The sequence below is a fragment of the Trichomycterus rosablanca genome, chromosome 13, assembly GCF_030014385.1.
Source record: "Trichomycterus rosablanca isolate fTriRos1 chromosome 13, fTriRos1.hap1, whole genome shotgun sequence".
NCBI lineage: Eukaryota > Metazoa > Chordata > Actinopteri > Siluriformes > Trichomycteridae > Trichomycterus > Trichomycterus rosablanca.
The window spans coordinates 25,507,360-25,533,557 of NC_086000.1; the positions used below are offsets into that span (position 1 = coordinate 25,507,360).

The 26,198-nt window shown below is 36.9% G+C and overlaps 1 protein-coding gene across 1 annotated transcript in view; it reads left to right on the forward strand.

Moving 5' to 3' along the window:
* The window catches only part of cdin1 (CDAN1 interacting nuclease 1), a 164,737-nt gene that overhangs the window by 40,165 nt on the left and 98,374 nt on the right, over positions 1-26,198 (forward strand). The window contains exons 4-6 of the mRNA XM_063006732.1: positions 12,585-12,630; positions 15,596-15,660; positions 18,699-18,759. Of these exons, the coding sequence (XP_062862802.1) occupies positions 12,585-12,630; positions 15,596-15,660; positions 18,699-18,759 (172 nt within the window). The remainder of the gene's footprint in view (positions 1-12,584; positions 12,631-15,595; positions 15,661-18,698; positions 18,760-26,198) is intronic.

The window sequence follows — 26,198 nt, forward strand, 5'->3', positions numbered from 1 at the left end:
TCCCTTGTCTGTATGAACATCTGAGTCTCTTGCTGTCTTTAAAAACGATTAAAAACCCACCCCTTTACTAAGCACTTAAGCTGATTTGTACTTACTTACTTACTTACACTCTTATTCATTTCTTGCAAAAAAACAAAAAAACAAACAAAAAAACAAACAAACAACTTGGTTATAACAGGGTTCCAGCAGATTTGTGTTCTTGGACTGATGTCTACTTAAACTAAAGTAAGGTAATGTTTACTGTGGAAGCACTTCTGTAAGTCGCTCTTAATAAGAGTGTCTGCTAAATGGCGAAAATGTAAATGTACACCCTCATAGTCACACAAACACTCTAACCACTACACAAGTAAAAAAGCTAATCGCAGCGGTTAAAAGACGCGCTGCAACCAGGGCTGGATTCTGAGTACCTGGTATCGAATCCAGCTTTGCTTCACCAGTTCGAAGCTGAGTGGCTGTATGAGCAACGATTGGCCGGTTGCTCATATGGGGGGGTGGGACAAAGAACCGGATGTGGGTCTCTCTCTGTCAGAATGCGATTACGTTCTCTGCCAGCTGATTAGAGGTGCCTGCACAAGAGATGAGGGAGGGTGCCCTTAGGGCGTGTCTCTCCGCATGCAACGCTAGGTGGCGCCAAACTCATCAATGTGTGGGTGGCAAAGATGCATCTGGCTGCTGCTCGTGTTTCGGAGGGAATATGGGTTAGCTTCGATCTCCTCGGTCAGGGCAGGGTTCGGCATAGACAGAGAGGGCGCACGATGCAAATTGAACAATTGGATGCGCTAAAGGGGGAAAAAAAAAAAAAAAAAAAAAAGCTAATCGACCCCTTACTCTGATGCTTAAAATCTAAATCTATTATTCAGCCATGATAATAGCCATTAGGGGTGGGTTTATAAAATCGATTTTTCGATTCGAATCGATCTTTATTTGAACGATCCGATATTGATTCATATAAACGCGAGATCGATCTTTTAAATACGCCCATTTTTACGGTGCACACGGAAATCTGTTACCCCCTTTAATTTCGCGTGACCAGCCAGTGTTTTTTCATGCAACGAGATCTGACCTGCACATCAGTTTAGCATGGCAGAAGCTCAAGTTATGACCACTACACAACTTTTTGCACTGATTTTCGCTCGGCATCGGGTCGGTGCTGGATTCGGGAGGAACTCGGTGTTCGCTCTGCGATCAAAACTCGGCTCTCAATCAATGTGAGAAACAGCGAGGGGAAACACAGGGGAGAGGTTGTAAACAGGTGGTGGAGCGCAATATAGTTTCTATCAGAATACATCAGCACACGCGAGTTTTATAGTATTTCTGACCTGATCGTTCTCTATAAAACAAAATATTTATTAACCTCCAACTCACTATAGAACAAGCCATGCTGCTCGTGTTGCCAAATCCACTCAGATTCATTTATTTCATCAGCGCACAAACTTTGATCGCTCGCTACTTGTTGATGTGCATGTTTGGACGTGGTATCATTAAACCTTTCATCACTTCTCACGTGTGTTTTCGTGACAAAACGTAGTTTTGGAGACCAGAGAAGCTCGCCTGTGATTCCCCCTGGTGATAGATGTTGTAGTGTAAAACCCCCCATCGCCGATCAGTCATGTAGTGTGAACATTACAGCGACCAGGTGTTAATCAGAGTGTCGTGTAGTGTAAACTTGGCATAAGCTGTTCAACAGCCAGGTGTATGTTTACATTACATTTACAATGTTGTAGCGTGTCAGACATATAAAATAATAATAAAAAATGAATGTTACTGTTTTCTGTTTTGGATTAATTATTTATGTAAACAAAATACACAAATATTTTTAATAATGAGTGTTCTTTGTACAATTATCACATTCGTTCTCTGAACATCTGTACATATTTAAACAAAACCTGTTAATGTGACTCAAATATGCCTAAATGTGTTGAATCGAAATTGAATTGAAAATCAAATCGAAAATCGAAGATCTAATCGAATCGGGACCTTGTGAATCGGAATGGAATCGATGCAGGAAATTAGTGGCGATACCCAGCCCTAATAGCCATAGCAGCTGACATGGCATTAAAAATTACAAAAACAAACAAACTAACACTTAGGTGCAACTGATGAGTACCCACCGTGTGTGGTCTAAAGAGGGACAAACCGCCGACAGGTTGTTGTGCGGTCGAGACTCATTGAAGCCAAAGGACTGTGACTCAAATTGCACATAATGTGTCAGAACAAGGTGCATCAAACTCCGCTGTGTACGGGCCAGCGTAGTTCCAGGCTGGTCAAAGTGTCTATGCTAATTCCTTCCACCATTGATAGCACCCAAACTGGGCACACAGTAATTAGAACTAGAGTCACAGAAGAAGGTTGACTGGGTTGACCAATCTGGTTTTCTCCAAGATCATGTGAACAGCATGATCTTGGTGGCACTGTCACCTCACAGCAAGAAGGTCCTGGGTTTGATTCCCAGGTGGAATGGTATGGTCCGGGTCCTTTCTGTGTGGAGTTTGCATGTTCTCCCCATGTCTGCGTGGGTTTCCTCCGGGAGCTCCGGTTTCCTCCCACAGTCCAAAGACATGCAAGTGAGATGAATTGGAGATACAAAATTGTCCATGACTGTGTTTGACATTAAAAACTTGTGTAACCAGTAACTACCGTTCCTGTCATTATAGTAACCAAGGTGTAAAACATGACATTAAAATCGTAATAAAATAAATAAATAATGTGTACAGCTGGGTTCTATTTTTGAAATTATATTTAAATTTTTCTGATGTTCTACATTTTTACATTTTATATATTTTTTTGTGTAATATATATTTTGACTATTTTGTAACTAATGTGGCTGAGCAGTCACTAAAGCATTTCACTGCCAGTTGTATTGTGTATGACTATGTATGTGACAAATAAACCTTGATTTGATTTGATTTTGAGAAAGGGATGGCACCAGGCGGCACCGTCGGATGATCTTTGAAACGTACACCAGTTGATTGACCTGCTGGTAATGTCCTGATACCAAATACCACAGAACTCATTCAGATGTCTTATTAAGACTGCTGGTCGACTAGTTGTTTACCAGCACAGTTTAACTATCTTATCCTTGTGTATGTTTATGTTTCCTTTTTGACTGGAATGCTAGTGCTTAGAGGTGATTGGTGTAGAGGTGATAATAACTAGCGACCATCTCCAAGAGCTACTGGCCAGCACTTCGGCATCTTTCTTGTGGAAGACCGTTTGTCTCTGTCTCGTAGTGCAAACAAAAAGTGGATCTGGCAGCTGAGGCTTGTGGTTTGGGTCTGGCCAGCGGAGCACCATGCTGTCAGAAATACACAAGGCTTCATCTCAGAACTGGGATTGTTTATGTGGTCAGGCTGGAGGAAGAAAGCCAATGGTGGACGGAGAAAGTTTTCACTTAGTTTACGAGAGCATGTCTGGAGTCGTCTTAATTTGGTTCGCTCAGAATAGAAGGTTTCCGTAGAATAGCAGCGTTCTGTTATTCTTCGCTAAGATGCTGTGTGTGCATCAGACTGTGAAATAATCTGTTGAAAGCTGTTAAAACGTTTACCTCAGCACGCAAAAATCTTTCAAAACCAAGTGGAGTCAGAAGGAATTAAAACGACTTTCTTAACATTGACACTGTGGGTTGATTGATGCTACAGGTTCGAGACCTATTGGCAGGAGGAAGTTTGTCAAAATCATCAGCGCTGTTCCTCACGATGACAGATGCGGTACTTTTTGAGATGTGGCACATTCCACTCGCTTACACAAGTCTCGGGGAATATGCTGTACTCGGTGTGGTGCAGTTCCACAGCTATTAAGGTACGTTCAGACAGTCAGGAAAGTGATGCGGCAAAACGATCATTTATCATTCATTTTCAATTAGAACTGACGATATCCAGCGATGGGAGGCGGAGTGAACGTTAGCAGTGCAGAGTGGGTGGAGCCGGCATTGAGCAGGAGGTCATTTTATGCTAATTAGGAGCGAATGTGGCGATTACCAATGGGAATTAAGCACTGAGCAAAGCGGTACGTGCATCATCTCCGCCACCATAAAATGCTATGCTCTTTTTTTGGAGGAGGTACTCATTACTAGCACACTGTCCAGGTTGTGTTCTTGGCTTGTGTCAATGATTCCCAGGATTATGAGTGGTCTGGGTTCTTTCTGTGTGGAGTTTGCATGTTCTTCCTGTGTCTGTGTGGGTTTCCTCCGGGAGCTCTGGTTTCCTCCCACAGTCCAAAAACGTGCAAGTGAGATGAATTGCAAAGCGACTTACAGTACTGTGACATTATATTGTCTAAGCAATTGAGGGTTAAAGGTCTTGCTCAAGGGCCCAACAGTGGCAACCTGGCGCAGTGGTAGGGCTTGAACCAGCGACCTTTCGGTTACTAGTCCAGTACTCTAACCGCCAGGCTACAACTGCCCCCACTCCTGTATTAATGCCTTAATTTACACCAGGGCAATTTAGAATATCAAGTTTTGTCTGTCATTGCTTTTCTTTTTTTTGTTTTTGGACAGTTTAAATGAAAGTAGTACTAAACACATAGTGGTTGAATACTTGTTTCTCCTCACTGTAAATATATTAATACACTTAAATTAAAACTTTTGGAGCTATATGACCTTTTGCAGAGAAACCAAGACCCACTGAGCAGCATGCAGGAATGTAGCAAATCTGCTGCTTCCGCACTCCGTGATGTTTCTTAAAGTCCTAAGTTTACGTCCTCTGTGCTGGTGGGATCTGGGACTTTTGAGGATATTAGATGACCGTGTAATACAGTAAAAAAACTAAATGATAAATTGAGCTGTTGGTCTGCTTGCTCTGTAAAATTCCCATTCTTCTGTTTTTATCATCAGGAAATGCACCAGTCAAACATCTGCATTAGCTTTATGCATTACATGTGTCTCTCTTGTCGCTGCCACCACCCCTTACCCTGATTGTGGAGGGCCGACCCTGTCACATTGCTTCTTTTTACCTGGTAGAGGCTGGATGTTGCAGAGCGTGGTATCCAGGCACTGCCATCCGAGATCAGCCACCCCCTGTGCAGGTGTCTCGACCAGTCAGCGGACGTCATAATCAATGTGAGTCAGGTTTTCTCTGAATTTCCGGGTTCACTGCAGTACCACACCCCAAACAGGATGCCAGTGCAACATGGCCAATTATTTCCAACCCCTCAGACAGGGCCAGTTATGTCTGTATGACACCTGACCGGCTAATAGCTCCACTGGAGATTTACATTTACATTTTTAGCATTTAGCAGATGTTTTATTCAAAGCGACTTATGCCAAGTTCACACTACACGACTTTCTGATTTGCTGTGTCGCTGTACAGTTCACACTACACGACTGAATCTCTTGCACTCGGGAGTCTTTTCAGTCGGTGTGTACTTCACACTACACAACTAATTGGCGATAGGGGGTTTCAAAACAAAGAGAAAAAATAAATGAATGAATTGCTTGGATTGCTCTATAGTGAGTTGGCGGTTAATAAATATTTTTGCAATGCAACGTTGGTGTTTTGTAGAGAACGATAAGGTCAGAAATACTGTAAAACTTGTGTGTGTGCCGGTGTATTATGATATAAACTATATTAAGCCCCTGTACAGCCACACTCCTCCCCTGCGTTTCTCCTCACACTGTATCCTGCGTTCTCATTGGCTATTCGACATAGCACTCATTGCCAGTTGTGCCACTCAGATTGAGATATCTGAAATGTTAGAAATCTCGATCCAGTCGGATCGAGTTGTTGAGTAGTTCACGCTTAGCGACTGAGAGCCGAGTTTCGATCGCCGAGCAAACGCAGAGTTGCACCCGAGCCGGCAAATCAAGCGCCGACTAGGCATTACAGTTGTGACAGTATACTGTCTAAGCAATTAAGGGTTAAGGGCTTTGCTCAAGGGCCCAACAGTGACAACCTGACAGTAGTGGGGCTTGAACCAGTGACCTTTTGATTACTAGTCCAGTACCTTAACCACTAGGCTACAACAGGTTTTATTGCTGTGCCACCCCAACATCCTGTGATTCAAATTTTTGCCAACATTTTGGTATTGTCACAACACTAGTCTGAATATGATGGAAACCTTCTTAGCTTCAACAGCACATTGCACATAAGTGCATATGTTAAGTCATATCTATCACAGTTGTGCATTCTCCTCTTCATATGGATGCTATTTGAGCTAAAACAGATGTTTCCCTGCTCTTATCAGCATGCATAATTAGGCTAATCTACATATGTTGAGCATAAAACAAATGTGAAAATTGCTTCCTTTGGTGCAAAATATTGATTTTAACAGAAGAAAGAAAAAAAATCACATACAGTAATGATTTTTAAAAAACCCCTGCATTTAAATAAATCATTTCTGTCTGTCAGCATTGTCCGAAGCCTTTGTTTGAAGCCTGTTCTTGTCCTTATAATAATAATACTGGGAAATACAATTTTTATGCTTCAAATAGAAATAGCGAGCGCTAATTGTTGTGGAAACATATCATAGAAATCATTAGCCAAGTGGCATTCATTTGGTTAATTGCTGTCATTTGTTATTAATAATCATTTGGAAAAAAGGGAAAATTTTGCAGTAATTCTGAAGTACAGTAAAAAAATCCCACTGATTTACCTTGTCAAAGTGTCATAATTAAAATGAATCGCAAATCAGTTTTGACTGAATTTATTATTATTAATAATGCATTAAAATGTTTATCTGGAAATGAATAGAACCTGTTTGAACAAATCTAACTTGTTTAGTCTATGGAAACAATAAATAGACGTCCTGGACCAGCCTAAGTGGGATATTTTAATCAAATTGGCCCTAATGCTATATTCAGCGGCATGCATATTAATGTAATGTCGTAGGTTGTTGAGAAGGGTAATTACGTTCTGAATGATTTTCAAGTCACTGATCTGATTGCAGACCTTCTGTTTTTCTCTGGTTAAAATTATAGGCTAGAGGCGATAGGCTTAACGCTGTTCTGTGACCTTCTAATAGCTGTCTTCATTCTTATTCCACTCAAGTGTTTTCCTAGTTTGCCTGATATTATTGTATATTGTAAATATACTGCTGTTATTGCAGCTATTGGTAATAGTCTTTATTTTGTCTCTAATAGTTCTTCGTTATTGTGGACATTTTAAAATGGTACTTTTTGTGATGCATCTTAAAAAATGCTGGATAAAAAATAATAATAATTGTGTAAAACAGTTTGGAAGAACAGCACAGTGGTTCACTGTATACTCTGTATAATAATTTACTTTTGTTCATTTTGTTCATTTGCTGTGTTCCTGCAGGAAATACTGCACTACAGTGTGTGTATATATATATATATATATATATATATATATATATATATATATATATATATATATATATATATATATATATATATATGAAAAAAATAAATAAAGAACATAATCATTAAAAACACACAAAAAATTTTTTTGGACATGTGTTGGATTGGGCATCAGATCAGGCATTGTGCTGGCAGCAGCAGATTAACTAATTTTTTCATTTATTGTTTGTTTTGTCTATTGTCCGATTTATCCTAGTTCAGGGTCTCTGTGGGTCTGATTAATTAGGCGAAAGGCAGGAAACACCCTGGACAGGTTGCTAGTCCCATGACGGACACAAATAAACACACATGCACATGCAATTTTTGTATCTCCATTTGACCTGACTGCATGTCTTTGAACTTGTGGGAGGAAACCAATGCAAACTCCACACAGAAAGGACCTTGGTCATTGGGCCAGAGAATCGAATCTAGGCTTTTCTTGCTGTGAGGTGACAATGCTACCCACTGCGTTACAATGTTGCCAGTAATGGATTCACAATTGGTCATTTGAAATGACTAAATTTGAAAGAAAATAAAGAGAGATTTACATACACCCTCCAAACACCAAACATTAAGTTATTGTGTAACGTAGCTAAAGCTGAACTTTGCTTCTGTTTTCGACACTAGAGAGTCTTTTAGCTGTAATTTAAAAAGTGTGACGTGGAATTCCCCTGCTGTTTGAAACAGATATGTTTTCACAGATATTTAGGGCAGTTTACCTCCCTTTAAAGTTAACAGGGCAAAGATTTAGCAATTAGGGAGTAATCATGATCATTATGGAGAGTAATCTATTTAAAACCTAACAGATGTCAGATTCAGCGCAGGGGACAGTCACATCTTGAGAATTGAGCGGTAATGTTGTTGAAATGTTCAGGTGCAAGGTTGAAGTTTAGAGGACTTTTTTTTCTATCCCCGTAAGTGTTCGCATGCTGACAGCTGACCGTTTAATGGCCCACTTAATTGCACTGACCCCTCGGCCTGTGCGTATCACTGCAAATGAATCCTCTGTCAGCCTTTTTTTTTTTCTAGAGTCATGCTCACAAGTGTTACTTTTTCCCCTCTATGAATCCTTGCTTGTTGTTGTTCAGCCTCATTTTTGCAGCAAACACCAGGGACACCGTCATGGGTATTTTCTTTCAGTTCTGTTTTATTGTATATTGTTTTTATTGAGTTGATTATCAGTATAATAAGGGGTTATAAATATGCCTGCGTCGAGACTCCTTTCCATTTGACCTTCTCTGGTGTTTTCATGTGTGCATGCTCTGATTGATTGCGTAGAGTCAATATTTCGCGGCAGGTAGGAAACCTGGCTTTTCAGTTTCTATTTACATTCTGTTCTCATGTGACTTATAAAAGAAGTACGTTAAATTTAACTGTCGCATATATTAAAGATACAGTGTGGAAACAAATCCACTAGAGACCAGTACAGTACCTGCGCACGATGAGTTACAACTGTTGGGGAGGAAAAACGCTCAGTGCTTAAATATTTGGGGGTTTTGAGAGTAATATAGAGGTTCAGTGGTAAAAGGGACAACAGCAATGGGTCAACAAGCTGTTCTGGAAGTTTCTCCCCCTCCCCACGGCCAGGTGTTTGACATTGAGCGACGCTGGAGATGAATGTAGCTCATGGCAAACCATGGAATTGACCGACTCCTGGGAGTCCCAGATTCCTGCTGTGAAAGTTTCCATTTTCAAAGCCCACCAGTTTCAGTGGGAATGTTCCACTGTGTCCCAAATGCCAGAACAGTGAGTGTGGAAACTCTGTCTCTCTCTGCCTGAAATTTCCTTCATCACCAGTGCGTTTTACCTTTCCATTACATTATTAGATTGGACTGTTATTGATGAAGTATCCTGAAAACTGCCTCCAGGCTTTCCATAGAGCAAACTTACACTAATTAGCCAAGCTATGTGCTAATGTCACCTGTGCAAGATCATGGTTGTGAAATATTATAGAATGTTGTGGCTACTTTTATTGTTAAGTCAATAAGTGAAAATTTTTTGCCCAAACAAGCAGTTTCAAAGAATGTGAACCCATTATCAAATATAATAAAAAAAACTCTATATACAGATTGTTTTTAATCAATGCCTCAATGTAAAAATATGTCCTATCACTAAGATGCAGAGGTTGCTGGCAGAAATGAGGCAAAAACTAAATTGACTAGTTATCTGGTTTGCTGTGTGAACTTAAAACCTTTATGCTATACTTTATTAGATTTATTTTTGTTCAAAAATAAATAAGTTAATAAAAATTAATTACATTAAATTAATTAGGACTGTGAAATTTCTATTTGTTCTAACATGTTCTAGATGTGCTAGGCTAATTAGGTAGCAGTCTGTTTGCAATTTGCTCCATAAAAATATCGTATATTTTTAAACATTTGTATATTTATTGTGGGTCACTCTATAATTTGGGGTACATTCCATGTCCAATGATAATAATTATATTTATTCTAACTATTTTCTTTAAAAATGTCATATTTTACCTATTAATGGAAAACATGTTGTAATATCACAAAAACATTATGTGCATCCTATGCTTCATTTAACTTGAAATTTGTCATGATGTTCCTAAATGAACAGTTTTTGCTGTGTCTGTTTTTTAAGTTGAGGGTACCTTGGTTTCAAAATAATGAATAAAATCATTAAGGGCAACAACATCTATTTTTTTATTTATTTTAAAAGTTTAAATACCAAAGAAAAATAATATTTTTTAAATTGAGTTTCTCTTTTAAATAATTTAAATATCTTTATTTATTAATGTCCGCAAAAGTTCTGTCAACTATGTTACTAACAGAACTCCACTCAGCAACTCAAAAATGGTTTGTTCTAAAACTATGTGACCAGCATTACATGATATCATTTTTCTCTGTGGAGGGTATATTGAACAAACTGTGGTGAATGTCCTCTTATTTTTTAAAATATTTTATCTATAATAGAACATTGTCAATGAGTATATTAATTGACCGTCAACTATGTTACATACATTGTTATGGTTACAATTTTTTTTATAATTTTAATTCAAACGTATGTTCAAATTAGACATTATTCTGTTCAAGAAATGACATGTGGTCAGCCAGGCAAGGTCTACCACTGAAGTTATGGGTCAAAATAGGGAAATTGTCAACTATGTTACCTGTCCACTAAGTTACCTAGTAGTCTACATCTACTGTCCCTTTAAAATAAAAATAAAAAAAATTAATGTTTAAGCTTTGCAAATAGTGGATATGTTATACTAAAGAATATATTAACTTGAACCACTGATTGTTTTATTGAGAGAGAACATTGTTTTTGTACTTTTTTGGTGATGTGAAATGTACCCCAAATTATAGAATGACCCTGTACATTTTAAAATATTTAGATACTAATTATTAAATTGATTTGATTTCAAATGCTATACAGTAATTTGACAATGCTGTGAAAATATTTCACTTGTTTCTCTCTGAGACTAATACTAAGCTACTATGCTAAGCTAACTAGTAAATAGCTGCCAGTCTGTTTGCTCTTTTTTTAAACATTATATATATGTGTGTATCACATTTGTATATTTATTGTATATTTTATTAGATTTATATATTAATTATTAAATTGCTTTGATTTTGAATTACATGCAGTATTTTAAAAAGACAATGTTTATGAATAAATTTTACTTTTTGCTGACTGAGACTGATACTAAGCTACTATGCTAAGCTAACTAGAAAATGCTGCCAGTTTGTTTTTAAACATTATACTGTATATTTGTGTGTAACACATTTGTGTATTTATTGTTTATTTTAACACATTTGTATACTTATTATTAAATTGCTTTGATTTTAAATGACATGCAGTAATTTGACAATGCTTCACTTATTTCTCCCTCAGACTAATACTAAGCTACTATGCTAAGCTAACTAGGAAATAGCTGCCAGTCTGTTTGCTCTTGTTTTTAAACATGATATATTTGTGTGTAGCACATTTGTACATTTATTGTATATTTTAACATATTTATATAATAATTGTTAAATTGCTTTGATTTTGAATTATATGCCATATTTTAAAAAGACAATGCTGTAAATACGGTACATTTCACTTGTTTCTCTCTGAGACTAATACTAAGCTGCTATGCCAAGGTAACTAGGAAATAGCTGCCAGTCTTTTTGCTCTTTTATTTAAACGTTATATATTTGTAACACATTTGTACTGTATATGTATTGTATATTTATATACACTATTAAATGTATTGATTTTGATTTATATGCAATGTTTTGAAAACACAGTGCTGTAAATACATTTTACTAATACTAATACTAAGCTACTATGCTACGCTAACTAGTAAATAGCTGCCAGTCTGTTTGCTCTTTTATTTAAACATGATATATTTGTGTAACATATATGTATATTTATTGTATATTTTAACATATTTATATACACTAATTATTGTATGCTTTGATTTTAAATGATATGCAATATTTGAAAACTTTTTGCTACCTGAGACTAATAGTAAGCTACTATGCTAAGCTAACGAGGAAATTGCTGCCAGTCTGTTTGCTCTTTTTTAAAACTTTATATATGTTTGTGTGTGGCTTGTGTTTAATAAAAGTGTTAAACATTAAATCGTTTAGCTTAATGTTCTAATGTTTTAATTATTAGGGTTAGCAAGCTGAAATGCTGAGTGAGCTGTTGTGATTACTCGGGTCTGTCTCAAATCACATATTGTGTTAACTATTAGTGCACTTTGGATTAGTCTACTATTATTGTTTGGAAAGGGGTCCTCAATGAACATCACAATGTGGATTGTATTATTAAGGGCACAGTACAGAGAGCATTGGAGAAAGATGACCCATCTGTGCAGCCAACCATCGCAAAGTGATGACAGCATAGTGACGTGATGTTAAGACATCCTGAGCTGTTTGTAATTTTCATATTTATGAATATATTTATAAAGAATAAATGATTTTTAGTCATAAAAGATACTAGATTTGTATTTATTCTTCGTAATGTTTTTCTCAAAGTGCTAAAGACAGATTGGACTGTAGCACTGTGCAGGGGAAACTGCTATGAGATATGGGCGTGCTTTTATTTTTTCTCATTTCACACCATCTTCACTGTCTGTAACCTTACCTCCCTCCCCTCATGACACGTCTTGGCAGGAACCCTTTGTCCGAGATGTTCATCTGGAACAACTTTGCCACACTTGTTTTCATGTTCTTTTAGATTACAGGGCAGCCGGGCTCGCCTTTGAAGCGCCCCTCTTCCTTTGTCTCTGTGCAATGCACTCTGGTAATTAACTTTGTCCTTCTTTTATTTGTTCCAGTCACTCGCAGTCCACTCTTCTGAGCATCTTCTCCCTGGAGTACCAGGTTAGAAGTTTTCTTCCTTTGTGAGGCCTGACAGGTGCCTAATTGAATGATGAATGTCCCCTTATTTCTTTGTAATTGAACTGCCAGCTTTCTGATTGGTTCGGAGGATGCCCCCCCCTTTCCTTCTCTCCCTTACTTGCTCGACAAGGGCCTTGCCTGAGTCTCGGTGGAATCCTGCCAAGCCTTCCCATCCATCTGTCTAATAACATCTAGCCCCTACTTATTTGGTGGACCTGTAATAAATTATGCTAAACCATTATTATTCTGACAATAATAATTTCCCCGTGTAGAGCGGCTCTGTGTGCTAAATGTTTGCTGACTCGCACTGTCACTGCCGCTTTCCCCGCCTGACAGCCGATGATGATAAATGGCCGATGCCGGGAGTGGCAGAAGGCTGCAGAGGCACGAAATGGAGTCATTCATCATCCTCCTGACAGGTGTCACTCAAGCGGCGTGTCCCGCTGGAATTAGATTTTTTTTAAATAAGTAGTTTTTAAGCCAAGCTCATTCCTTCCCCTGGTTAAGATGCCAAGTGAATTAGATGAAATTAGGAATCAAGCGGAAAGTTTTTATCGCTTGTAGATTCATCTCACTGAAAATTAATTGAAGGTTTGAGCCAAGACTCACATTGAACACGTCTTAGCTGCTTTCTCATTCAGAAAAGAGAAAAACGTCCACTTTATTCACTCACCAAGCACTTATTAGGACCACCTATCTACTACGTGCATTCATTATTTCAGAAGATCCACCTTTCATACACACAAACTTTGTCGGTATACAATTACTAACAGTTGCCTAACTATTGCTCTTTACGCTGTTATCAGTTACCACCTCCATTAGACCCCCTACTAGAGTGAACCACTCTCAGCACTGCAATCACACTATCATGGTAATAATATGTATGATATGGGACTGTGTGTTGTTCTGGTATGAGTGTATCATCTACAGCAGTGTTGTTGGGATTTGTAAATACTGTACTGTTTAAATCTACTGGCCTCTTTATTAGAAACACTTAATACCCTAATGTTCTCCTAGCACTATTCCTCTCCCAGCTTTGACACTGAAGTGTTCAAAAATCTCAACAACATTGCTACACCTATATGCAAGTACAACACACTATTATGTTATTACCATATTCATTCTATTGTGCTGAAAAAGGTCCACCACTCATAACATTTGGCCAGTGGGGGTGACTTTGATAAACTGATAAATGGTGTACAGGTGGGTGACTGTGTGTAAAGTCAGTTACTGAATGCGCAAGTTTATCGGTATGGTCGGTGTCTAAAATAATTTATGAATGTATGTACCAGTAAGTTGTACCCAATAAAGTGCTTAATTAGTGTAAAGATTAAACTCAGCATGAGCAGGTTGGACATCTGTTTTCAAAACCATACCGTAGGCATTAATATGGTGTGCCCCCCTCCATCCCTATGTGGCTATAAGAGCCTAAAATGTATTTATATAATTGATTTTAAACACGTGTTGGAAACAAATGTGGCTGAAATGCCTAAAATAACATTATATTAAGTTCAGGTGTTTCAGCCACGCACATTAGAGGATTTAGACGGGGTGTCCTCATAAATATAAAGCATTATATTTATAATAAATTATTTTAACAATTGTTCTGTTCCCACAATAGTGCTGGTTATTAATTGGAAATTATATTATGGACTTAATTGGTCTGGTAAACTAAAAAAAAAAAAAAAAAAGATAGTGAGAGAAAGTATGTTAATATTTTACTCATATTTTTGGCTCTTTTTTTAACAAAATTATCCTAAAAAATAATAATAATGATAGTAATAGCTGTTTTTTTTGTTGTTATTATTATTATTTTATTACGAGTTATATTAAAATAATGATATATTTTCATTTATATGTATATTTTTTGTTAGATATGTGTTTATGTTTATATATGTATACACAGTGTATATATACAGTATATGTATGTATATGTATGTATATATATGTATATATATGTATATACAGTATATACTGTATATATACTGTATATATACGTATATATATACAGTATATCAGTATGTAATCTTGGGCAGATGGAGAAGGTTTATTTGAAAAATTTGTGCTGTTATGAGTGGATCAGACACAGCAGCCCTGCTGGAGTTTTTAAATACTATGTCCACTCACTGTCCACTCTATTAGACACTCCTACCTAGACGATCACTCATCTATTGCTGCTGTTTGAGTTGGTCATCTTCTAGACCTTTATCAGTGGTCACAGGACGCTGCCCACGGGGCGCTGTTGGCTGGATATATTTTTGGTTGGTGGACTATTCTCAGTCCAGCAGTGACAGTGAGGTGTTTAAAAACTTCATTAGCAAGGCTGTGTCCTATCCACTCATACCAGCACAACACACACTAACACACCACCACCATGTCAGTGTCACTGCAGTGCTGAGAATGATCCACCACCTAAATAATACCTGCTCTGTAGTGGTCCTGTGGGGGTCCTGACCATTGAAGAACAGGGTGAAAGCAGTCTTAAAAAAAGTATGTAGAGAAATAGATGGACTACAGTCAGTAATTGTATAACTACAAAGTGCTTAAGTGGAGCTGATAAAATGGACAATGTGTGTAGATACAAGGAGGTGGTTTTAATGTTATGACTGATCGGTGTGTGTGTCTGTGTGAGTAATTTGTTTTTTACCTGCACATTCTCGACATTTTACAAAATGTGTTTATTCAAAGCAACTTACCATCATTGCATAAATACAACATTTTGAGGGTTAAGGGCCTTTGCTCAGGGACCCAACAGTGGCACAGTGGTGTGGCTTGAACCAGTGACCCTCTGATCACCAGTCCAGCACCTTCACTACTGAGCTACCACTGACCTACATGTAATCCGTGTTACCCAAACACACTAGGATATTTTTGTATAAAAAAATGTACCTCAATACTGATAAAATATTTAAAGTAAGTAATGATTCCTCACGCTCCTTTTCTTTAGAAACGAATGAAACGAAGTCTTGCGAAGCATCACGCCCCAGACGTCATTGAAGACTATTACCAGAGGTAGGAATCAGTCCACTCTATCTAATAATAAGTAGATGAGTGTGTACGTGTGAGTGGGTGTGCTTCACTGACAGATATAATCTCCTCTAAACAAATCACCAGACCTTCCAGATCCCCGCTTGCACCTGCTAAGCCTACAAATGAGCACACAGAGCCACACTGCAAAAAAATCGTGCACTTGGACATTTGCCTTCATTGTGCATATGGTGGCCTATTATCTTCATTATTTCTAAGAATTAGAACCAGGCTAAACAAAATGCTTACTTCATTTCAGCCAGTTTGCTCATCACAATTAGTGCAGCATTACAGAAGCATTAGTCTGAAATTGTGGTTTACACTATTGTGTAGAACTTTAAGAAATACATAACGGTCTTAAATGTAACATTTTTAACAGTTTGTGTAGTTTTTTGGATATGTAGTTTAATATATTCTGATAAGATCTGGAACCTTATGACTTTTTTTTTGTTAATTCTGATTATTATTATTATTTTTGTTCATTAATTCAGGGTGACAGTCTATCTTAGTGCATCAAACACTCACACAGAAGGACAATAAGGATAATTAAGGGCAGAGGGAATGCTTTTATTTGTCATATAAACCTATACACATGTACAGTACGTAAAATTCTTTATTTTCATATCCCAGCTTGTTCGGAAGCAGCCATTGTATGCCGCCCCTGGAGCCCAGAGGGTTAAGGGCCTTGCTCAAATGCTCAGCTGTGGCTGTATGACAGATCTGGGATTCGAACGCACAACCTTCTAGTTGCTACCACTGTCACATTGACTCTCGTTCACATTCGGGGCAATTAAGACAAATCGATCTGCCTTTTATTTTTCGGAATTTAAAAGAAATGTATTACTTAACTCTATTACTTACAAAAAACTCACACATCCATATGTAAGAACATACCAAACTCATCAGAGCTAGTGACCGGAGATGAGAATCACATCCAGGTCCTCATAAACCTGGTTCTTAGTGGCTTCCACACCACCTTCTGCTCTAATGTGCCTGATTCCTAAGTCGCTAACACACTTGTGTGGCGTGAGTGGATCAGCACCGCAGTTTCTCCAGTTGAAAATGATCAGCTGCCAGTCACATAATTTACTTTTCAATTGCTAGTTTAAAAAGAGCTGCTTAATGAAGAAAGATAATATTTAATATTTACATTTGAGTGACCAACTAGTGACACATGATGCTTTAGAACCTTGTATAAGGGCCTAAGAATGACAGCTTGAAAGTGCATGACATTCGTTATGTTTTAACATAAAACAATTATGTAAAGTCTTACTGTATAATGCAGAACAAGTACCACACCTTACTATCTACTAGGGATGCACATTTTGCCAATTTGCTTTAATCGATAATTGATTGTTAACTGATAACCAACAAGCATAAGGCATCCTATCAAAATATAAAACACATCACAGAGTTTCATATCAGCATATGAACAGAACCAATTCAACATCATGAATGTAGATTTAGCAAACATACATCATTTGTGAAATTCTTCAAATCACAAAAATCTGATGTGGTCATTGATGGCAAACCAGCAGATAACCCAATCTGCTAATGTGGATCCTGCTGATAACGATGGATGCCTGTATTTCCCTTCTGAATTTAACTATACATAATTATAAAGAAAAATGTCGTTAATAGTTACTTTACTGTTGTTTTTTTTTCCTTATATGGGTAGCATGGTTACTCTAAATCTCAACTCCGATCATGTTTTTTGAAAACAGGCCACTAAATTCTCTCTAGGTGTGAGTGGTTAAGTATGTGATGTTTTGTGTTGCGTCGGCCCCCTGCCCACTGTGTTTTTAACCTTGCACCCAACCTTGCAACCTTGTTACTGGGTTGGGCTTCAGATCCATAGTGACCCTGATCAAGATAAAACAGTTATTAAAAGTAAATGGTTTAAGGAATCTTTGACCTTTATTAAAGATTAAAGATCTTTATTGATTAATCTTTTATTGTTATTCTATTATTATTATTTATTATTATTATTATTACTACTCCGTCTGCGTGGGTTTTCTCCGGGCACTCCGGTTTTCTCCCACAGTCCAAAGACATGCAAGTGAGGTGAATTGAAGGTACAAAATTGTCCATAACTGTGTTCAATATAACCTTGTGAAATAATGAATCTTGGTTAACGAGTAACTACCGTTTCTGTCATGAATGTAACCAAAGTTACAGTGTAAAACATGACGTTAAAATTCAAATAAACAAACATTATTAATATTATTATTATCATTATTATTATTATTATTATTACTGGTATCATTGTTATTATTATTATTATTATATTGTATTATTATTACTATTATTATTATTATCATATCATTATTATCATCATTGTTTTTATTATTATTATTATCATTGTTATTATTATTGTTATTATTATTATTATTCATATTATTGTTATTATTATTATTATTATTTTATTATTATTATTATTATTATTATCATTATTATTTCCGCTACAGGCGGTCATGCTTAAACAATTTCTTTTTTTCATATTAAAATGGGACATCAAATTTTCTGATTGGCCTATTACCGTCCAATTAAAAAGTTTTGCCTAGTAGTATCAAATGACACATCATTAAAAAACTACAAAAGCTTTATTAATGGGAATAAACCTGGGATCTAAATTGGTTAAAATCTATTAACTTGAACATGCTGATACCTGCAGACACCCTCCTTCAAGCCTTTATTAAGCTTGTTTTGCAGAAAATGTGGTTGTAACCCAAAGCTACCAACAGACCTGATGCGCTAGCAGCGTGGGATTCTGGAAGGTTTTGTGGTTTGTGACAGGGAGGAGGCAGAGCCGGCTCGTTTTCTTAATGATCATGCTTGTCTGATTTGAGGAAAGTCTGAGGTTTCTGAGCTCTACCGTTTCAACCTCGCGAAACCCTTAGAGGCCAAAGCCCACGGGACATGAACATGTCTCTGCTGGCCCGTTCTTGTTGTCCTTTCTACTTGTGTGTGTTGACTCTCTCTTTAAGTTCATTATTATATTTTTTTGTGTTGTTATAATGAAGGTACCGTATTGAAGCCAGCAAGCATCCATCAGAGCCTGTCCTGCTCGAGTTAGCCAATGAGGTAATGATGTAAACTCTCTCTCTCTCTCTCTCTCTCTCTTTCTGACTTACTCATTTTCTTTATTCTTTTTTTCTTTCTTTTTACTTTTGTGTATTTTCTTCTCTTTAGCTTTATAGCTAGCTATTTGTTTTTCTTTTGAAGTGCTCTGGCAGGTCTGCCGCACATTTCGGCACAAACACAATTATCCCTGAATACTCCGTGTTTTCAAAGGCTAAATTGGCATTTTAAATTTTCCCCCGGCCTGTTAGTACTTATAAAAATTGGGCAAATGGTCCTACCTATTAACCAATTATTTAATGCAATTAGGCCGTATCCTCCTTCGACAGATGGAAAAATACTTTTTCTGTCATTTTCCTAATTGACATTCATAAATGCTGCATCTGTTTCAAACGAATGATTGACACACGAATGTAATCAGTCAATATTTAGATTTTAGATTACACTTTTATCACTGTTAACGTTTCACGCCAGCTGTTCACATATATTAGTTCTCAGTTCCCATTACTGAAAATATTGATACTGAATTTTTTTTTTTATGATAGTTTTTATACAGGGCTGGACAAAATAACAGAAACACCATTGGATTGATATTTGCCATTAAATAAGATTAAAAACGTCTTATGAAGCAAAATCTAAAATACTTACAGTGAGCACGTTCAACAGAATTCCAAACTGATTGATTATTATTATTATTATTATTTCTGCTACAGTCATGCTTAAACAATTTTTTTTTTTTTTAATTATGAAAATGGGACATTACACGTTCAGATTGGCTTACAAGCATCTAATTAAATAGACTTTGCTAAGTAAATTATTGAAAAACTACAAAAGCTATATTAATGGGAATAAACCTGAGATCTAAATTCTTAAAATCTATTAACTTTAACGTGATGATACCTGCAGACACCCTCCTTCACTCCTAGCACGTTTAACAGAATTCCGAACCGAGGACAAATTGGATGGACAACATCAGCAAAGGGGAACTTACTTCATTTGTGATTGCTGCAAGATTCACATCCACAAAACTTAAACACTGGATTAAATAGGCACCTCCATGACCCAGCCTCAACAAAAACAAATTTCATGAGATGTATAAAGTTCAAATTGACAGCAGAGATGCCATTCAGAAATCTGGCATGTGCCAATTTGTAAAGACACCTCAATAAATAAATACATAAATAAATAAATAAAAATACAGTATAATAATAAAACTAACATTTACAGCATAGATGAACTTATTTTGTTTGTGATTGTTCCAAGTCCCACACCCACAAAACTTAAACACAAGATTAAATAGGCACCTCTGTGACCCAGTCTTAACAAATTTATTAAAATTTATTTAGTCCCTGAAAAAGAACAGTTGCTTACATCAAAGAAATCCCAATTCTATTTTTTGGGGGGCATTTAGTTTATAGTAGTCTTGGGATTTCTTAGATGTAAGCAACTGTTCTTTTTCAGTGACTAAATAAATTTTAGTTTTATTATTAATATGTATTTGTATTTATTTATTTTGTGTACACTCATTTGTTGGGGCATTTAGTTTATAGTAAAGTATACACAAAAAATAATAAATAAAATAAATAAATAAATAAACACTGGGATGAAGTCAGGGCATACCCATGCCCCCCAACTACAAGATTTAAACCACATTAAACTTTTATTAGTAGTTCTCCACCTTCTTTATCCATTAAAGAATGAAAGTCTTCCATTAAGGCTCAAAAGTCCAAAAATACATCCATAAATCATTTAGGGTTCATGTAACAGCATTTACAGATGTTGTTCTAAAAACTAGAGGTGGTGTTACCTTACGTGCAACCATGATTTTACTATATTGTTAATACATTATATATTATTTTACTATATACATGTTTCCATTGCTTTGTTTAGCTCCTGTAGTGATACTTTTAAGTCTTGATGGTACTTGGTGGGCCTAGGTGGGCTGTGTGTTTTGGAAAGGCTTTTCTACTGTAGCATTACATGGTAACACATGACTCAGTTCACACGTTTTGCATTAATAAGAAGGAATGACTGCTCCCCTCGACCAGCCTGTTTCATCGATGCATTCAAGCCAGTCAGCAAATTAACAATTAACGTTTGTTTCCTCTCAAGGTTTAATGGCTAGTGAAAAGACCCTGCAGTGTCTCTAGTGTGTCCCATTAAAAATGTGCTCCCACCTTCCCCATCACAACAGTCTCTTAAAATCCTCCAATAAAACCCAGAATCTGATGTTTACTCTGATAATAACAGTAAGAATCAAGATGAACCGAGTTAATATTCTTTCTGTAATGATCGTGCCTGGCCTCAGATGACCCGTCCCTGCTGAATGCACATTAAACAAGAAATAAAACGTGTGTTCGTTTCATAAAGAGTCAAAATAATAATACGTTTTCCTGTTTTTGTGCATGTACTTATTTACATGCACAAGAGTATTTAGTTCTAGATTCTGTTAGGTTAAAATCTGGACTTTAATTGATCGGACCACTTTAAAGGTTGAAGTCTGTTTACCTTTAACTATTTAGATTTTAGCTTGCTTTTGTATTTTTTTCTGCTACATTACCCAACTTCACCTCAGCTTCATGAGACACATTCTCCTTCAAACTGATCTAATGTACAGTAGAATTCATCATTCCCTTAATAAAAGCAAGTCGTTCAGGTCATGTAGCACTAAAGACAACACATACATAAGGTTTGGAAATCATTTACACACACACACACACACACACACACACACACACACCTAGTGTTATAATGTAATGTCTTTCTATCTATCCATCCATCCATCCATCTACAGTATATATCCTCTATTTACAATGATCCATTACATATATATATATATATTGCCTGGTCTCTTTATTTTTTTAAGTAATAAACACCAACCTTAGCTGAAAATTGGTATAAAAAAGCACATTTAAAGAACAACACAAGAACAGCACTGAGCAATGAGAATTGTTTACCCTTCCTCCATGAATATAACCATGGTGAAATGCGTTAAACAGCTTAATAAATAAATAAAAATAAACCAACCTTAGCTGCGGCTACATTTCTGCAGTTATTTAGGTGTTGTTTATGTTTAGGTGCAGTTATTTAGGCATTTCTAACTTCCTGAATTGGTTGTCATTAAGCCCATGGGAAATTAAAGCCGGCAGACTCTCTGTTACACTCACCAGTGATCTAAGGTTTTTATTTGGTAATGATTGCTCTCAGTATGATTCAGTGGAGTCCTAGTGCTTTAGAGATGCCTTTGTAGCCATTTAAAAAATACATTTTAACTGCTGCTTAGCCATTCAGCACTGTGTTTCTGTAAGTCTTTTAAGGTGTCTGCATGACTTTCACAGTTAGATTAAAGATGAGTACGATTATATTATACATGGCTGGCTGAAGTAAAATCTGGCTTTACTAATTGGCTAAACTGTCTTACCCCAGATGGAGTTGTCCGGTGCATGTTCTCCCTGTGTTTGTGTGGGTTTCTTCCAGGAGCTCCATTTTCCTCCCACAGTACAAAGACATGCAAGTGAGGTGAATTGGAGATACTAAATTGTCCATGACTGTGTTTGACATTTAACTTGAACTGATGAATCTTGTGTAACTAGTGATTACCTGTGCTGCCATGAATGTGACTAAAGTGTGTAAAACATGACATTAAAATCCAAATAAATAAATAAATATTGCTCTCACTGTGGTTCAGTGGAGTCCTGGAGCTTTAAAAATCCTTAGTAACCATTTAAAACGAACACTTTTACAGCTGCTTACCCATTCAGCATCGTGTTTCTGTCAGTCTTTTAAGTTGACTGCCTGACTTTCATGATTAGATTAAAGATGAGTAAGGTTTATATTATACATGGCTGGCTGAAGTCTAATCCCAGGTGGAGTGGTCTGGGTCCTATCTGTGTGGAATTTGCATGTTCTTTCTGCATCTGCATGAGTTTTCATTCGGGAGCTCTGGTTTCCTCCCACAAATACAAAAAGTGAGGTGAATTGGAGATACATAATTGTCCATGACTGTGTTTGACATTAAACTTGTGAACTGATGAATCTTGTGTATCGAGTAACCTGTCCTGTTATGAATGTAACCAAAGGGTGTAAAACATGATGTTAAAATCCTAATAAATTAATGCATAGAAATTAAATCTGGCATTATTAATTAGCTTTACTGTTTTACCAATAAAATATTTTGTAAGGGGTAATATTAGTGTTGGTCTATAATCATTCAGACAGATTTGCAGCATCCAAAGCGATTAGAAAGGGGGGATTTTCCCTAACACAACTCTATTTGGCTGTTTGCTTTAGCAAAAAGAACCCAGTTAAGGTAGTAAATCCCTATAATCAGCGATACTGGTTGTACAATGACTTTTTGCCTTTTGCTGACCACATAAAAAAGTCATTTTGTGCACTGTTATTAGGGGGTTAAGGTGAAATAACTCCTAATTAGTTCACCTTTACAAAGACCTTAATTAATTACTTGGGTCACTTAGGACAAGGGCATGCACTGTAATTTTCTTGTGCATTCCATAATCCTGTGAATGTCCGGAGAGATTCGGGAGATGACCATTAGCATGCTGCAGTTAGTATGTTATGTGACAGCAATACCAAGGTTTTAGCAGACATGTATCTCAAGATAAAGCGTTTTCTTGTGGTTCTAAATGCATTTCTTGAATTGTAAAAATAATAAAAAAAAATTAAATAATGTTAAAAAACAATCATTTAGCCGCTCAGGTGGCGCAGCGGTAAGAACTCGCTGCAACCGGAGCTGGATCTCAAGTACGTTGTATCGAATCCAGCTCTGCCTTACCGGCCAAGGCTGAGCGGCTATATGAACAACGATTGGCCTGTTGTTCGGATGGGCGGGACTAAGGTCGGAAGTGGGTCTCTGTCAGAATGGTGCAATTACGACCTCTGCTGGCTGATTAGAGGCGCCTACACGGAGATGAGAAAGTAGTGCTCTTAGGGTGTGTCTCTCCGCACGCAACGCTAGGTGGCGCAACACTCGTCAATGTTTGGGTGGCAAGATGCATACGGCTTGCTGCTCACGTGTCGGAGGGGCCGTGGGTTAGCTTCGATCTCCTCGGTCAGGGCAGGGATCGGCAGAGGCAGAGAGGATGCGTGATGCAAATTGGGCAATTGGACGCACTAAAGGGGGAGAAAAAGGGGAGAAAATGCATTAAAAAAAACAATCATTTTAATTTTGTGAGGGTGACTTGAATAACTTGTTTCTATGAACTCATGGCTGTTAAAGGCTGCCATACTTTCCACTACAATGTGCACCACTGTGTTTTTATTCCAGCATAATAGCCCTGGGTCCATTTAAATTCTTGTCACCACTATGGCCTCCAGCCTCTCAGAGGCATGGTTTATCTACAGATGATGAATATGGAAAGCGTTTCGGGTTCAGGCATCTGTAAATGCTGCTCAGACATGGCAGGTGAGTGCCGGGGCCCGGCGTTAGAGAGGAGATGGGCTCGTGATTAATATGAAAATTAGGAGAATGCAAGTACCTGAACTAATCAGGCAGTCTTTATTCAGGCCACCCCACCTTGGCTAATGTTGCCATTTTTCAAGTGTCAGTCCTGATGTGGGTTAGTGTGGTGGCTGCGAGCTCCTTATCCAGTCCAGTGATATTTAAATGCGTGTCTGGGTCTGATAGGGAGGAAAAGAGGAAGATAATGGGAAAGAAAAGCCACAATTGTTTGTGGGTTAGAAAAAGAGACCCGCAGGCCAAAGAAGATGAAAGGGTACTCTGACTAAGAAACGGCTAATGAAGATGAATTGCGTTTTCTTATTGTTGTAATAATTATAGACATGTTTGGGCTGTTTTCAGGCTATGTTTTCAATGCAGAATTATGGAGATATTAAGAACCAGCACAAGCACTAAATCTCATCTCAAACGATCTCATCTCAAACGGTCTCATCTCTGGACCGCTTGAAGTGACTCCAGGAAGAATCACAGAGGAGATAAACAATTGCAATTGCACTATACACTGAGCAGCTAATTCACTGCTTGTGCTCTAATTATGCTAACCAGAGGAAGCAATGTGTTTTTGGCAATGGCATTTTTAATGTTAAAAAATACACAGTGAAAAATAACCTAAGGTGTTTAATAAATTAAAAACTCGGGTCTAATCTTACAAAATTATTATTATTTTATTTGCTTTTTCTCTCCTTTTAAATTCATTTAATTCTGTAGATGTTTACAAAAACACTCTTGTTGTTTTGTTCATGGCACTACGCTATACATCTCCCCCAGCTCGGCTTATGCACTAATTATTGTGCGACTACATCGTATTCTCAAAGCACTTCTAGAATCAAGTTATTGAAACCCATTAATTATCCACCGCATCACCTTAGTGCACAGGATATGAGTGAGAAAGTGAAAAGGCAGAGCGAGATGGGCTAGAAAAAAAAAACACAGATGCCTTGCCATTGGTGTCAGCGTCTCCATATAGAAAGCTTTTAAATGAGCCGTAGGTGCTGTGCTTCATGTCAGCCTCAGCCTTGATCTTCTCCTCCTGCTAGAAGTGGAAGAGGCTTCTCAGGTTCTGCCAGCAGCTCCAGCGTTAGCCACGTCTGGACTGCCTCACAGGGCTGGGTGATATGACGGTGTATATACCTTCTCACTATAAAATGTTTGGGATTTGTCTCTGCAGTTTATACCGCTGTAAAAACAGATCATTACAGTCGTGCTGGAAAGTCACACATACGCAAAATAATCTTACACTGACTGTACAGAACAGATTTATATCATTTTTGTGGACAGGAGATTTCTTACACCCAGGCTTTCAAATAATGTTTGTAATTAAAAGGTTCACCAGCTCTGCATTTGTTGACCAAAAAGATTAATTAAAGCCATTATTTCCCTAAAACGTCATGACAAAACATAATATAGTGTAATAGACATTTTTCTCAAGTTTACATACACTTGTAACTCACATACTTTTAATAATAATAATAATAACAATAATAAAATTAATAATAATAACAATAATAATAATAGTTGTAGTAATAGTGTAAATAATGATAATAATAATAACAATAATAGTAGTTGTAGTAATAGTATAAGTAATAATAATAATAGTAATAGTGTAAATAATAATAATAATAGTTGTAGTAATAGTATAACTTATAATAATAATAGTAACAGTATAAATAATAGTAATAGTATAATTAATGATAATAATAATAATAGTTGTAGTAATAGTAGAAATAATAATGACAATAATAATAATAATAATAATGACAATAATAATAATAATAATAAATTCTAGTTATATGGCGCCTTTCACATACCAAAGTAAATATTGGAGGAAAGAGCACGTAACAATATTAGTGAACAGAACACAACAAAGCTAAGGCATACAGAAAGAAGGATCATGTGCAGTAAAGAGAAAAGTTTTTAGTTGATCTTTGAAGGAAAAGATGGAGGAACAGTCGCAAAGAGTTTGTAA